This window comes from Marmota monax, unplaced genomic scaffold (assembly GCF_021218885.2).
Source record: "Marmota monax isolate L192 unplaced genomic scaffold, Marmota_monax_Labrador192_F-V1.1 WCK01_AAM20220418_F8-fsc00046, whole genome shotgun sequence".
Lineage (NCBI taxonomy): Eukaryota > Metazoa > Chordata > Mammalia > Rodentia > Sciuridae > Marmota > Marmota monax.
This window is the reverse complement of record NW_026692486.1, coordinates 699,428-715,227: the sequence shown is the minus strand read 5'-3', so window position 1 is coordinate 715,227 and position 15,800 is coordinate 699,428. Positions and strand designations below refer to the sequence as shown.

General features: G+C 37.4%; 1 protein-coding gene across 1 annotated transcript in view; it reads left to right on the top strand.

The window, feature by feature from the left end:
- The window catches only part of Slc44a5 (solute carrier family 44 member 5), a 349,441-nt gene extending 343,674 nt beyond the window's left edge, over positions 1–5,767 (top strand). The window contains exon 22 of the mRNA XM_058578926.1: positions 401–5,767. Within this exon, the coding sequence (XP_058434909.1) occupies positions 401–540 (140 nt within the window). The 3' untranslated portion in view covers positions 541–5,767. The remainder of the gene's footprint in view (positions 1–400) is intronic.
- Positions 5,768–15,800: the final 10,033 nt, after the last annotated feature.

Sequence of the window (15,800 nt, the reverse complement as noted above, 5' to 3'; positions counted from 1 at the left end):
AAATTCTGATATCCAACTATTATTCTACATTTATCACACAATTAATATAGTTCTTATTCAACTTCATCCCCAGGAATGTGGCCCTTTATAAGTTTCTGAAAGGAACAGTCATAGTATTTAAAGATAACCATTGACATGGATAGCCTTGTTAACTTTGAAACTATCTGAATAAATTTCTTTGGGAGTGGAGAGGACTAGTGTGAAGGGCCAATGCTTCTGGGCAGAAGTGGGGGCCTCTCGCCTTGTCCAGCATCAGCAACTTAACTGTGTTAATTTCTCTTATATTTGACTAATTCTGATTTCTCTGATTTTTCCCTGTTCGATTCTCCAATTTATAAAAATGTGTATGATTGTTCTGCTGCTTGCTGCTTTTGCCCTGCTTTGGCTGCTGCATTCACAGGTGAAGATCTGGAAAGAAATGATGGATCTGCAGAAAAACCCTACTTCATATCCCCTAGCCTGCATGGGATTCTGATCAAGAAGCATCCAGCTCCCCAGAGGCAGAGTAGAAACTCTCCCAGCAGTGCCACCCACACTTAAGTTGAAGTTTTGTAAACTAGGCCAAGTGTAATTTGAAAATGTTGCTTTGGGGTAATGTGAAATTTCTGTGCTCTTTCTAAAAAGTCAGCACTTGGCACCATCTGAAGTGTCAGACTCTTGAGGACAATGACCTCTGTGAAGTAGTCTACTTTATAGACTGTGGTCCTAGCCGAAGAGCAAAGTGTTAATGTCAATCATTTTTAAAAATCTATAGCAGAAAGTGTTTTAATAACTTTTATAATGGTGTGCTATTTCCATTACAGCACTTTGATAGCCTTTCTTTTTATAAGTGTATATTTGTAAAGGATATTCATGCAACTTTTGAAAGCACTATAAATGTGTAATTAGTTAGCCATAAAAATATTGTTTATAGTTAACCAGCATAAGGTACTAAATTTGTAAATATGGTGCTATGGTTTTGTTTATATTGTTCAAGCTGGTGGACAACTCTCCAAACTGTGATTAAGTGTGTATTAATGGTTCCTTAAAAAGTATATTTCGGTATGTGAGTCAAGTCCGTAACAATCATCTAGATGTTATTGTCACACAAGTTCTACAGAGCATTACTGGGTGAAGGTAGTGAAGAACCTTCACAGTCCATTCTGTTTTAGTGAAATTATATTTATATTGAAGTCAAATCTGAGTTCTAGAATGTCATTTCCAATAATAGGAGCCTCCAATAACCATGAGAATATTCTGAACTGAAATTGCCACGTAACTCAGGCCTTTCATCTCCAGCCAGAATTTCCTACTCCAACCATGTATAAAATTAATATGGATTTGCTTCAGACAAGTGATTTTTCTTGTCATGATAATACCTATAGTTCTAGATTATAAGGATTATGTGGCTTTGTTCTACAAAAGGTTAAAATTTAGCTCAATCTTCAGTGAGGAAAGAGAAGAGATAAATAAGACACTTCAGTATTTACCCTAAGGAAATATGTTACTGGTCCTCCATTAGGTACCTCATCTGGTACCTGTACAATGGACATGCTCCAGGTTAGGAAATCTCTTTCTCCAGGGCATAAGAGAAGTGTTATTGCACCCTCCACTGCTGCTGGTCAGAGCAAAAAGCCGGTTTCTGGTAAGCCATGCCTAAGTCTTGCACAACAGAGCAAAGTATGATTCAGATGCTCACATACCTGCCTGCCCCTCCTTGTGCAAATGCATATGATGCAGCTAACAGTGTAAAAATGAAACCCAAAAGAATCACTGAACCGGTTGGCATCCTTTTGGCTTTTACACTCAGCTTTCCTATAAGGATTGGCTGAATGGAACACGTTGACCTGACATGTTGATTGGAACATGATCTGCATATCCAAGAAGAGAGTCATAAATGTATTATTGTGTTACAAATTACTATAAATACTAACTTACTTAATTACACTGAAATGTGTAGGAAGCTAGATTTAGACTTATTATGGCAGCTTAATAGTATGTAGCCAATGAATAGAAAAGATTTTCAAAATATCCATCCTATGGACCAGCAACTTGTTCTTAGCATTCTTTCTTGAGTTTATTGTAGTCAACAGTGTCACCTGGCCTCACTTCTTGGCAAAAATAAAAAACTCTTAATTTTCATTCTTCTTGAAGCATAATGCAAAAAAAGAGTGATTGCTTATCTTTCTAGATTTTTACTATTACTTTGTTGTTCAATAATACAAGGGCCACAACAAAGATCTAGTAAAACAGTAACCTCTATCAGTGAACTTGTTATAAATACAGATCCATGCCCTTGCCCTACCCAAGTGATTATGATATGTTGTGCTTGAACAAGGACCTTCAAATGTATGAACTTCTCTAGTTGATCCCAACACACATAAAAGTTAGAAAATCACTTGAATAAATTTAAGTCAACATGTAAGAAACAGTTGCCTGTTTAACTGTATTATTGGCTTATTCCTAGTCAGAAAGATATTCTCTATTAGTTCTTTGTGTAACTGAAATGCTTAGAGTAAAAATGAGCATTGTTTTTGAAAAGAAATTTAGAAGCCATTGTCTTACAGAACAAGTAAACTAATAACTGTAAAAACAGAGCATTATTTCTCAAAACTTTCATTTGAGGGATCTGAAAATACCATCCACTAAAATTGTACAAATGTTATCTTTCAAAGCTGTACTGTCTATGTTGTTGGTGTCAAAGCAACAATATCTTGAACCAATATGGTAATTTAGGAAGTAAATGGAGAAAAAGAAAGTAAAAGTTATTTCCTTGACCGTGCAACTGACAGACATTCCATATTGGCAAAATCTGACCTGGTAGACAGAATGCGCTAATATTTTGCTATCATGATAACAAGGGCTGATTGTTTTTTCATACCTATGTTTACAAAAACGTTAACTGTTTTAAAAAAAAGTGATATTGTGAATTGCTGTAAAACAAGTATGCAGCAGATGGCGATGTTACTTCTCTTACAGTTTTTCTTTGATACTTAACTCTGTGCCATTCTTCCTCCTAGTGGAAGACTTAGAACGAAACGAAGGTTCTAGAATAAGACCCTATTTCATGAGTCAATCTCTGATGAAGATTTTGATGGAGAGAGATAAATAAGAACCAGTAGAAGAACGAACTGGTCATCCTGCTGCGTGTTATCTTCCCGAATCTGCTGTCTGCGCAACCCTTGTTTCATAAGTGCTTTGTGTTTGGCGACACTGTATTCACAACCTTGTTGGCTTGTATTTGCATGTTTTATACCAAAGCTTATATTGTAATAATGTGAAGCCATCAGAAGTTGCAAGGGAATTGTTAATAACATGGAACATTTTTATACTAAGATCTTTTGTTTTGTAATTCATTTTTAAATAAGAATGGCTTGGATGTTTTGAAAATACATCTACTGTGTTAATATTCTTTTAGATATTAGATTGAAAAAGGGTACACTATTAAATTGATAGCTCCTAATATATTTTTAAGATGACAACGAAAAGACTTCTTCTGCAGGGAAAATTGGTAAACAAAGTGAAATAAACATTTTTAGGGCTTTCCCCACTCCTGTTTGACAGTAAACAAGTAAAAGGACCACCCACTCCAGTCTTTGCTGTCTTTAGTATAGAGTGTTTCCTGTTAAGCAAATTGCCAATCATCCAGCCTTTACTACTTCGTCTGCTGACAAAGTGCCTTACTGGCTAATACTACCCAGCTTTTGTGGGCAAGTTTACAAACATTGTTTTTAAAAATTAAAACCTTCGATGTTTAGTGATTAAAACAAATCTTCTTGCATTTGTTTTCCTCTTGCTCACTGAATGGAACCCATTGGTCATTTCACCATGTTTGATAATCTCACTATTAGAGAGTTCCTTATGTGGTATAAACAATTTCCCTTGTGCCTAATGGACATTCATGAATGTGTACTATACACAAGGGAAGAAAATGATATTGGGTTTGTTTTTTGCTTTTTTTCTTAAAAAAAAAAAAAGTTTAAAACTGTAATGTTTTCTATAGGATATCTTTGAAAATACAGTAAGACTGTATTTCTCTGTGTTCTCTACACATTGGAAAGGGAAACTTCTAGCAATTACAAAGGGAAACTTTACCCATGAAAGGGTGCTTACAGACATCATGTACTGAAAAAGCTCCATTATAAATGATTGCTTATTCTCATCAAAACCTGTTCTATATGTGCCATTTCATTTTCTAACTTTTGATACAAAACAGTTTACTTACAAAATGTTAATTTTTATTGTGCCAATAGAAACAGAAACAGTTTTGAATTCAGTTTTAAATAACTTTACTAGTACGACTAACTTTAAAGAAGATTAATTCAGTGTTGTATTTGGCGTAAAAGCAAGGGTTCATAAAAGTATTCACCCTAAGGATATGTCAATCAGATAATGATAGTTTGTGAAAGATTTAGGAATCAATCAACAGTAAGTTACTAATGGTTTATCTATTATCACATTTATTTAGATGTGACTTTAGATACGTTTATGCCAAAAATAAACTGACATGAGAACATAACAGTCTGAGCTCTATAATCAGTGTGCTTCTGCAGTGCAGAAGTGTTAGGAACCCTTATTTGAACATATTTAATAACTAAAATGTTTAATACTTAATGGGATTTGTTGTTACTCATTGCTTTAAATATATTTGTTTTCTAATAGATATTTAGATTAAAAACTATCTGCCTTTTGTTTCTTTAATCTAGAAAGAAAGAAAAGCTTTTGTTTTTTTTAAATCCTCCCATACTATAACATCATCTTCTCTGAACTAAGCATCTAGAAAAATCTATATTTTTAAATTTTCCCTTGGTAAATCAAGTAACTGAAACTAAAGATTTATCCAAGTTAATTATTCAAAGATAAATAAGTAAAAAAATGATGTTTTTAAAAAACCCAAACAATGGCCTAAACCATTTAATTGATTTTTTATTTTAATTTGCCAAAGGTCTGCTCACTCCCTCATTTGGTTTTTCCAACTTCATAAGAAGAAAATATCATTCTTAAGGCATGGATAAATTTAAAGACCCTAAAAATATGTGAAGAATAGTTCACAGTCGTTTTCTAAAACAAGATTAAATGAACCTATTACTGGTCTACCTTAAGCTAAAAGAGCATCTTTTTCTTTTTTTTTTAAGTTGAATTGTGTGTTAAATCTTCAAAATTAATTTTCTTTTAAAATTTAATGGGTTTCTTTCAAAGGTAAAATAAAACGATGTTCTTGCCATTTTCAGTGTTCTTTTAAAATGTTAAATATAATAAGATGTTTATTAACACAGGTAACAATTTTCTCTTTATTTGATGTAAAAATATAGTTTGATTTCTAGGAGAAATCCAAATTGTGCTTTAGATCTTATTACCTCTTACTTTTGGCTGATAAAGCACTGATATTTGCAAATAAATTGTATGGAATTGGACTATAATTGATTTGGTTTTTCTATATGCCAAAAACAAACAAACAAAAGTTTAAAAAGTTTATGTATCCATATAGTAAAATCACACATTGAAGGGTTCTATGAGATCTTCAGGATGATGTATTATTTAAACTGATATTGAAAAATGGGCTCTGTGAACCAATTCCTTATTTTCCTTTTAATATATAGCCAACCAGTAGTCATTCCAATGTATGTTCTTTCACTTTTACAAGTGGTGCCTCAGGAAATTGCTCTTAAATTCGAACCAGGCATAGTAATTATCTCCAGTATTATCTGGTTCTGGGTAGAGGAACATGCTTTATAAATCAGTCTTTCTTGGCATAAGACATGGGGACAAAATTGAACTAAAATCATTATTACAGACCACGGTATATAAAATGGTATCTTAACGTTTTTTCCAGTTTCTTGCAGATATTATCATTAGATGTTTGCAACTGTTTGTGTTTTTAAAATATAGCTATACAAGAATGTCATTCAATAAATCACAAGTAAAAAAAATCAAAATAGAAGAATGCATGCTCTATTGAAATCAACAGTTTTCTATCTCATAAGCATATTTAATAACTAAAATTATCTGGGTCTGAAAAATAAACAGAATTATATTTGATAAATACATATCAGAAACAAGTTATTTCTTCAGAGTTACTTCCCATCTAGCATGTTTTCAGTCTTGAAAATATAGGTAGTGAGGACTTTTCTCTCAGGCTTTAGCTGAGTTCCTTAGTGAATCTATCATCAATCAGAAAACAAAACCAATCCCATTAAAACAAATGTGAATTCATTCGTTAATGGCTACTGAGTGCCACTTTATACAACATCAGGAAGATGTTACAGTCATGGACCCACTTAAAATTTACCAGAACAAACTGATCCCCTCCCAAACCCCATTTACAACTTTCCAATTGCTCAGAATAAAAGGTCATTGTACAGTTCAGAATTTGGCAGTATCTTCTGTAATAGTTTCTGTGTTGTCAAACGAGGACTGTTATGTGACATGTTTAAGGGTAATCAATTAGATTTTATTATTTGAAGTTGCTGATTTTTTTTCTTTAAATTTAACTCCCTTGGTCCCCCCACCCACCCTCATCCCTGTATCTAGTGTATGAATCAGAATATTTTTAAGCCAGGGGGAATTGTGAATGCAGGTCAAATGCCCTTCTACTGCTGGCTCAAAAATATGGTACATCCTCATCTTCCAGCCCTTTGTTTTTAAAAAGCACAATGTGTTAACAAGGCTAGGAGAGGCTTATCAAAAGACAAAGATGTTTGTATTCTTCACATAAACTAACATAGAGTCCGAACTTGATTCATTGTTAGAATAATCCAGGAATCTCCATATTCCTCTACCCAGATGAATGTGCCCTGCTTCATGACTATTTGCACAGAAAATGAAAAGTAAGGTAAGAGATTGGGAAAAGCATTGGTATCCAAAGAGAGAGCACCCAAAGGACACATAAAGAAGTCTGTTATGGAATTCAAGAGGGTAATGTTACAGGAAGAGGGTGCTTTCCACCTGTAATTAATGATTCTATTGAAAAGGAGCTCAGCAAATTGGAGGCCAGTAATTAAACAAAAATATTTCTCAGTCCTCTGGTAAACAGCATGAAGCAGACAATAAACTAACATAGATATGTTTAGTCCAAGCAAATAAAGAATATTGTCCCAATATGATGTCTGATTAAGGAATTATTTTAAAAGTCTGCCTCTCTATGTAGAGCAGGTGGTCCAACGCCTTGCTCTCAGATGAGCTGGTACGTTCTCTCTTTCCTGTCCACACCAAGATGAATTCTCCGACTTTCTTACTCCCTTCCCTCCAATTTGGTCTCTTTGTCTCATTTCCTTTGCTTATAACAAATTGAAGGACTTTTGTAAATTATCCAGAAGGAAACAGAAGTGGGAGAGGAAAAGGAAGAATGAAAATGGTGATTCAGCCAGCTGCTTGGGCTAAGCTATGGAGTGGCAGGTCCTCAGTGTGAGTTCTGAATGACTCTAGGGCGTTGGGAAATGCATGTGTGACTGAGCCAGGTCATAGAGCGTAATGGCTGTTAGCATGGACTTTAGAGCTAGACCAAGCGAACTCCAAAACCATCCTGTTACTATGTGACCTCGTTTGTGACCATGGGCAAGTGTTCAACTTGTCAGAGACTCATGGAGACCAGATGCTGGGAGCCTTTCATGGAGACATTCTCTTACCCAAAAGGACTTACAGAACTCTTGATGCTTTGACTTGACCATGGCCCTTCCAGTGGGCAGCAGATTGGGGCCTCTCTGAGAAGCTAGAGAAGGGCATCCCAATAGGGGAAACCTCTTTCCACCATCACACCTGCACTCGAGTCAGATAAATGAAAAGGAGGTGAGTGACTCTTTCCTCCAGAGCTTCATTCCAAATCCCACATGAGAGTTCTTTAACATAGCTTGAATTCTTGGGTCACTAGTGACAGATCTCTTTGAGTAGACAACAGGAATTTCACTGACCTCAGCTCCTAACATGCTTCCTCACAATGATCTTTTTTATTTTAAATTCTGGCATTAAGCCAGGATATGAAGCCAGAGAATAGGATGGCATTTTTACAGACCCTTAACCTTTACTTGTTCTCTAATGCTGAAACCTGAATAGCATTTAAATTTAATGTTGCAAAACTGAGTGAATGCAGCCTTCAAAATTGAGGCTTTAGATCTGTACTTTATATGTCTGGTGTTTTTTCTCTGCAGACCCTGCTCTATGAATTTGTGCAAGTCAATGCAAAGACTTACTTTCTCCTGGCTTTCTACCTTGGGTGGCCAGGCAGGAAGCCCCTTATGAACAGCACGCTTCAAATATATTTTGATTCCTGACTGCAGGCCTCCTTGCTGGGGCTCCATTTTCTTTAGACAGTACAAGGTGGCCTTACCCGTCTCAAAATCAGCAAAGATAAGACCTTGTTCTTTTTCTTTCCATGGGTCTTTAAGTAGTTTTAGGTGACCATAAGAGAGAAAGAAAAGGAGAGAACAGAGAACAGAAGTCATTTTATGTTAGGCAATTTATATAACAATTGTATTTATTTCAACTCACCATGTAAACTGATTAACAGACAAATTACTATTTATAACATGATACTTGAATATCATTGTGTTTTTTGAAGGCAGAATCACATTCAAACCTTAAATCCTATGAAAAGGGCAAGTTAAAGATTTTTGGAAATCTACAATTCTTTTTTTCATATGGTTTGCTCAGAGCATCAGGGTATTTTTAGAATGCTAATTTTAGCATTTATGGGATAGAAATAATATCTGAGCACAAAGTACATTTCCCAGCTCATACAAAAAAGTAGATGTTAAGATAAAGAAACAAAAATTCTAATACAAAAAAAAATTATAGAAATGTTAACAAATATTTTTCCCTAAGTCATTATTTTAAAATTACATCATTTTATGAATTTTAAAATTCAACCTTTTTTAAAAGCAGAGTTGTTTAAATTTGCCTCCTATTCAAAACTTAGAAAAGATAATTTAAGTTTGCTTCTCACATAATTTTTTGTCTGTATTGCCACTTTTGCATATGAAAGTCTTGTATATAAATTGCTCTTGACTTGATCTTATCAAATGTGAGCCATGATAAAATAGTCACTCTCAGATTGTCCTTAATGGATCATAAAAGCAGAAAATAAATCATGTGTAGGGAGAACCCTTGATGGGCCTTGATTGCCTCAGAGCAACATGCCTGCAGTGTGTGCCTGTACATGTGTAAGATGAACAAATGTGTGTGAGGATGTGTATGGTATACGGGAACAGTATTCAGTAGAGTACACGAGTCCCTCTCATCTGTAACGGCTGCCACAGAAATTCATAAACAATTTCTATCTCACTAAGAAGCTTAGCCAAATTCCAAAATTATCTTAACATTAAGAACAGATGGGCTGGCAGTATCTCCGTGGGAGAGGGCTTGCCTAGCATATGTGAGGTTCTGGGTTCGATCCCCAGCATGGGGAAAAAAAAAATCCAGAAATAAGAGCTGATCTAAAATGCTTCCCCCTACCAGCTCTGCTATATTTCCCAAACCACCAAACACTCTTCTCTGGTTTATAAAATGGTGGTATTGGAGGGAAAAAACTCTACTGATATAATCTTCAGAGGGAAGATTCACTCTTAAGGCAGTGCAAGCTATTTGGTGGTCATTTGTTCCCTAGTCAGCTTTTAGCTGAATTCACTTGAAAGAGTGCCAGTGTATTTTAGTCAAGCTCCAGGGAATTGTAATTTTTGCCAGTACCACCCAGTCAGCACCAACGAATCAGCTCCTTGCTCCAGGCTGAGCTTTCATCACACAGAACTGCTCTAAGAACTTTTTTTCCACCTGAGATCGATAAGACACAAGGCATCCTTTTCCAAGCAAAGACCCCAGATAACTGGCCTTAAATCCTTTGAGTTCTACCACAGCCCTCAGCATGGGCTGTTTCACAATGGCAGCATTAGTGAATACTGGGTCAATGAATAAAAAGTGGGAGGTAGGCCCCAAAAGTCTCAGACACAAGGCATTCTTTTCAAAGCAAAGACCCCATATAACTGTCAGTGGTACAAGACCCAGATGCAATTGCATGCTGATATCCAGCCTTCAGATTTGAAAGGGAAAAAAAATCCACGTTGACAGTTATTAAACTCTTCCTGGATATCAGAGAATGGGCAGGATTTGAAAGTTTCTTTTGTCCCTATCCATTGCCTTTGCTTTAGAGCAATCATTACAAGTGCTCAGTTGCTGATTTAAAGTTCTCACAAAGTGTAAGTTCCATGAGGGCACAGACTTTCTTGTCCTCTGCTCTGTTACACTGTATGTAGGTGCTCATTAAATGTTTCTCTAACAAATGAATTATGATGGGGGGAGATAGGACTTGCATTGTCTTTGGAAGGATATCGCAGGCAGGTAATAAGATATTGCAAAAAGAAAGACATTAAAGGTATCAGAAAGGGAGCAAGAATTCCACAAGGAAGGTGGACGGGGAGGGGTGAGGCCCATGTTTTGAACATTGGCTTTGTGCACTGTTGGGGCATATTCAGCAGGAAATTGCTGATGGGTGACTACACTTGAGTAGACAGGATGACTCTTGATGTATCACAGCAAGTGTTTGAAGCAGGAAGACAGAAACTCCAAAAGCGTGTTCCATATCAAAGAAAGGGTATGAGCCAGGAGGCAGGAGGACCCAGGAAGCTGCTTGGTGTGGAATCCACAGAGGCTGACACAATAGACAATAGCCCAAAAAGGTGGAGTAAGGACCTCTTTATCCTTTATTTGAGGGTGAGAACTGTTTCCCTTTCTCCCTCTCCTACCTCCAACTGGCAGGGCCCTTGCTGTTGTCTTCCTCTGAGAACGGGCTCAGGGGTTGGTGCACCATCCACACTTGCTACACACTCCTGGACTGGTAACTTTACCTCTCTGAGGTTTAGATGCTTCGTCTACGAAGTTGGGATGACAGCTGCCTCTTGACATTAGGGTGAGACTATGAAATTCTTAGTGTTTGAAGGCTTTAAAGCCCTAAACACACCAAATATGACCCATTGCTGAGAAGAGATAAACAAGTAGATTAATGAAGACATATGGATATAACAACATGGGCTGTTGTTACACAGAGGCAGCACTAGTGAATACTGGGTCAATGAATAAAAAGTGGGAGGTATGTCCCCAAAGTCCTCGGCACCCTCTCTCTAATCATGATATTAGAAATAGAGATTGTAGATGTGGTTTCTTCCTCTCACTTAGTACCTTTATCTAGATTCAGAAGACAAAACTTAAGGCCTGTGATCATGAGTCTCAATAGACCAGGCAATCTCTAAACTATCTTCAAGTGCTAAAATTCTCTTATTCTCAGATTATAAAAAGAAATGTTTGGGAATCACATACCTAAGTTGTTTTTTTTTTTTTTTTCTTAACAATGCCATTTCTCAAGAAGACACAGAAGTCACAATCGTGAACAAGCTTAGAGGATCCCATGACAATACTTTCTGATCCTACAGGCCAAGAAGTTTCCTCCTTTTATAGGTGAAAGCCTTAATTCTTGAAAGAGTCATTCAGGAGTAAGTGAGGGGCTTAAATCCTTATTTTTCTTTGAGGCACCATAAAGTTAAGTGTGCCAGCCTCAGACTGAGACAGGAGAGTGAGTAATGAAAGCACAGGTGGTAGCTATAAACATTGGAAAGGCAAGGTATCAAATGCAGAGACTGGGAATTACGTTGAACGCACACTTTTTTAGGCAAATCCTTATGATGTTCGTTTAATAAGCATTCTATCCCCAGATCCATAAGCTCCCAGAACAGACCAGAGGGCTCCTCCAGTCCAGGACTCTGCCTCAGGCAAAAGCCCCAGCAATTTGTGGTAGAATCCCTCAGTATCTCCCCTCTCCATCTTCCCAACAGATGCAAGGACCTTCCAGATTTTGGCCTTATCCTTTGAGTCCTGCCACAGCCCTCAGCGTGGGCTGTTACACAGAGGCAGCACTAGTGAATACTGAGTCAATGAATAAAAAGCAGGAGGTAGGCCCCCAAAATCCTCCACACCCTCAATCATGGCTAGTAGTTCAATGCTATATGAAGCTGCCCAAATTGTTTTTTAATCTATTCCATATTTTCAGCCTCGTGGAGTTCAAATAATTAGTAAAGGACTGCTTCTGCTCATTTGTTCTAAACAATTCTCTCCTGCTTTGAAGCAGCTCCTTGAGGAGCCATCAGTCTGATGGCAGAGGTAACAGATGCATAAATATAAAACACACAGCCTAATGTCATTCACTATAAAGTATGCAAAACACCAGGAATATTTAAAGGGGATGATGACTTTTAGGGAAATAGGAATGTTTTGAGCACTAAGTGGTATGTGTGTCATGGTTTGAAGGAATTATGAGATTTGGAATAACCAGAAGAAAAGGAAGAAAATGTTTTAAGCAAAGAATAGACCTAAGCAAGGCATGAAGGCAGAAAGTGAAAAATGCCCCCTGAAAGCAACTAGTTAGATTCAATGTGGACTGTCTAGATCACCCGGATTAAGTATAGACTAGGGATTGTGGAAATTAGTGTATAAACACAGGTCAGGGTTACACTGTGAGGATGTTTTGGTTACTATTGAATTATGTAAACTGGGATACCACAACAAGGAAAAATAGAAGCAAAGTTTAGGAATACTATCCAGAAATTGTGTTAAATGGGAATACATCTGTATTCCTGGGTGCTCATTTTATTATTTTTCCTTTTTTAATTTTTTTAAAATTTGTTCAAAATAGTTATATATGGCAGTAGAATGCATTTTGACACATTGTACTCAAAGGGAACACAACTTCTCATTCTTCTCTGGCTATCTATGGTGCCAAGTCAAATAGGTCATGTAATCATACATGTATATGGGGTAATAATGTCTGCCTCATTCTACCATTCTTCCTACTCCAACACCCTCTCCCCTTACCTCACTCCCCTCTGCCCAATCCAAAGTTCTTCCACTCTTCCTTACCTGCCTCCATCCCATTATGGATCAGCATCCGCTTATCAGAGAAAACATTCACTTAGCATGATATTCTCTAGCTCCATCCATTGGCCTGAAAATGCCATAATTTCACTTTTTTACGGCTGAGTAATATTCCATTGTGTTATATACCATATTTTCCTTATCCATTCATCTATTGAAGAGCATCTAGGTTGGTTCCATAGTTTAGCTATTGAGAATTGAGCTGCTATAAACATTAATGTGGCTGTGTCACTGTAGTATGATGATTTTAAGTCCTCTGGGTATAAACCAAGGAGTGGGATAGCTGAATCAAATGGTGGTTCCATTCCAAGTTTTTTGAGGAATCTCCATATTGCTTTCCAGAGTGGTTGCACCAATTTCCAGTCCCACCAGCAACCTATGAGTGTGCCTTTCCCCCCACATCCTCACCAACACTTATTGATGCTTGTATTCTTGATAACTGCCATTCTTACTGGAGTGAGATGAAATCTTAGAGTTTTGATTTGCATTTCTCTAATTGCTAGAGATGTTGAACATTTTTTCATATATTTGTTGATTGATTGTACATCTTCTATGAAGTGTGTGCTCAGTTCCTTAGCCTATTTATTGATTAGGTTATTTGTTGTTTTGGTCTTAAGTTTTTTTAGTTCTTTGTATATCCTGGAGATTAGTGCTTTATCTAATGTGCGTGTGGTAAAGATTCTTTCCCATCTGCAGTCTCTCTCTTCACGTTATTGACTGTTCCCTCTGCTGAGAAGAAGTTTTTAGTTCGAATCCATCCCATTTATTGATTCTTAATTTTATTTCTTGTGCTTTAGGAGTCTTGTTAAGGAAGTCAAGTCCTAAACTGACATTATGAAGATTTGGGCCTACTTTTTCTTTTATAGGCACAGGATCTCTGGTTTAATTCCTAGGTCCTTGATCCACTTTGAGTTGAGTTTTGTGCAGAGCAAGAGATGTTCAATTTTATTTTCCTCACATGGACTTCCAGTTTTCCCAGCACCATTTGTTGAAGAGGCTATCGTTTCTCCAGTGTATGTTTTTGGAGACTTTATCTAGTAAAAGATAACTATATTTATGTGGATCTGGATGCTCATTTTAGAAAATGACATGCCTTGCTCTTTGAAGCATGATAGGGGATCAGCAGCTTTGACATCACTCCAGGCAGTATGTTAGAAATATGGAACTTCTGGACTAAGGTTGTGGCTCAGCGGTAGAGTGCTCACCTAGCATGTGCGAGATCCTGGGCTCGATCCTCAGCACCACATAAAAATAAAATAAAGACATTGTGTCCATTTACAACCAAAAAATAAAATATTTTTTTTAAAAAGAAATATGGTACTTCTGAGTGGCTCATATCTACAAATCAGAATCTCCATTTGAACAGGATTCCCAAGTGATCCTAGTGCTCACTAAAATTTAAGAAGCACTGGTCAAGGAGAGCTGAGATAAGCCTACACACATGACCCCTGTAAGATGGCAAGGAAGAGAGAGAGAAAAGCGACCCTGTAGAGAGAACCACTAACAACTTGTGAGACATCTGAGGATGAGGAGAACAGCTGGGCAGATCTCAAGAAGGAAAATGCAGGGCTCCTGGGACTACAGGGAAGGGGATAATGTGCCTTCATACCTAGTGATGGAGGAACCAGCAGGGTTATTCAGGCAGAGATACCCAAAAGGGATTTGGAAGAGCATATTAGATAAAGAATAAAGCTCTCTTATACTTCATCTCATCATTCAAATTTTTAAAAACATAAGAATTCACCTAAAATGTTATAGAATAACTATATGTCACAATTCAAAGGAAGCATAGATGTTGTCTAGTCCAACCTTCTCCTGTGATGGGAGGATTAGCTCAGACCCAAGAAGAGAAAGTGACTTTAACAGGTGACTTAATAGACAAATGATGAGATCATAAATCACCTGACTGCCAAACCAGGGTTTATACCACTTCATTATTATTCTAATTTTAGGCCTTGGGAACTAAGAATACTGGCATAGGGTTCAAGGAAAATATAGTTTGAAATCCAGACAGAATCCATAAAAGTCTTCACAAATGACTCAGCAAGACAGCTTGGGTAATTTTGCAAACCTCTCTGCATGGTGGATAGACCTTTGACAGATTTCAGAGTTATTTCTGATTACACTTGGTATTCACTGCTAAAACCAAACCTAATCTGGAATTTTTACTATATGTCAACTGTATTAACAAACTTTTACCTACTGTTCACTATGTGTCATTCACTTCTGCAACTGCCTTACATATATTTAACTCATTTAATACATAAAAATGGGATTCCACCTCTTGGGTCCCCTTCTTCCTCCGGGAGAAGTCTTTTCTGCTGTCCTTTAATAAACTTCTAATTTTCCACTCTGACCTTGCCTCGGCGTGCTTTTCTGGTGTTATTCTTCAACACTGGGGAAGCAAGGACTCGTCACCGGTCAACAGAGGTAACATATTGGAGGTTCCCAACCGAGATTCTACACCGAGGTAAGCGCCTTTCCACGCACCCCATGTCTGTCTGAGGTGCATCTTTCTCTCTCTTTTTTTCTGGAGGGTAAGGTGGACACCCGAGGGCTACTTAAATGCAATTAGTGCAGCCGCCACTCTCCAAGACTCGGGTGAGAGGTTTCCCGGCCTAGGCAGCTCTCAATCACCTGTTCAATACAGAGCAGGCATGTTGGGTTTTGCCAAAGCCGCTTCCAACTTTTCTGTCTGGGCCCGGAGAGCAATTGGCGTGAGTACACAGTGTCCCTAGTCTCGATCTGCCTTGGATGCGTGGAGGTGGAGGAAGGAGTTTGGAACAATTGCGGAATTCCGGTCTGGGCTACACTCAGATGTATTCCTAAGGTTCCTTTCTCTTGAGCCCCCTCCTGACAGCCCTAAGGGGTATCTAGGGTGATCGGTAGATGAATGGCACTGAGGGAAAGCC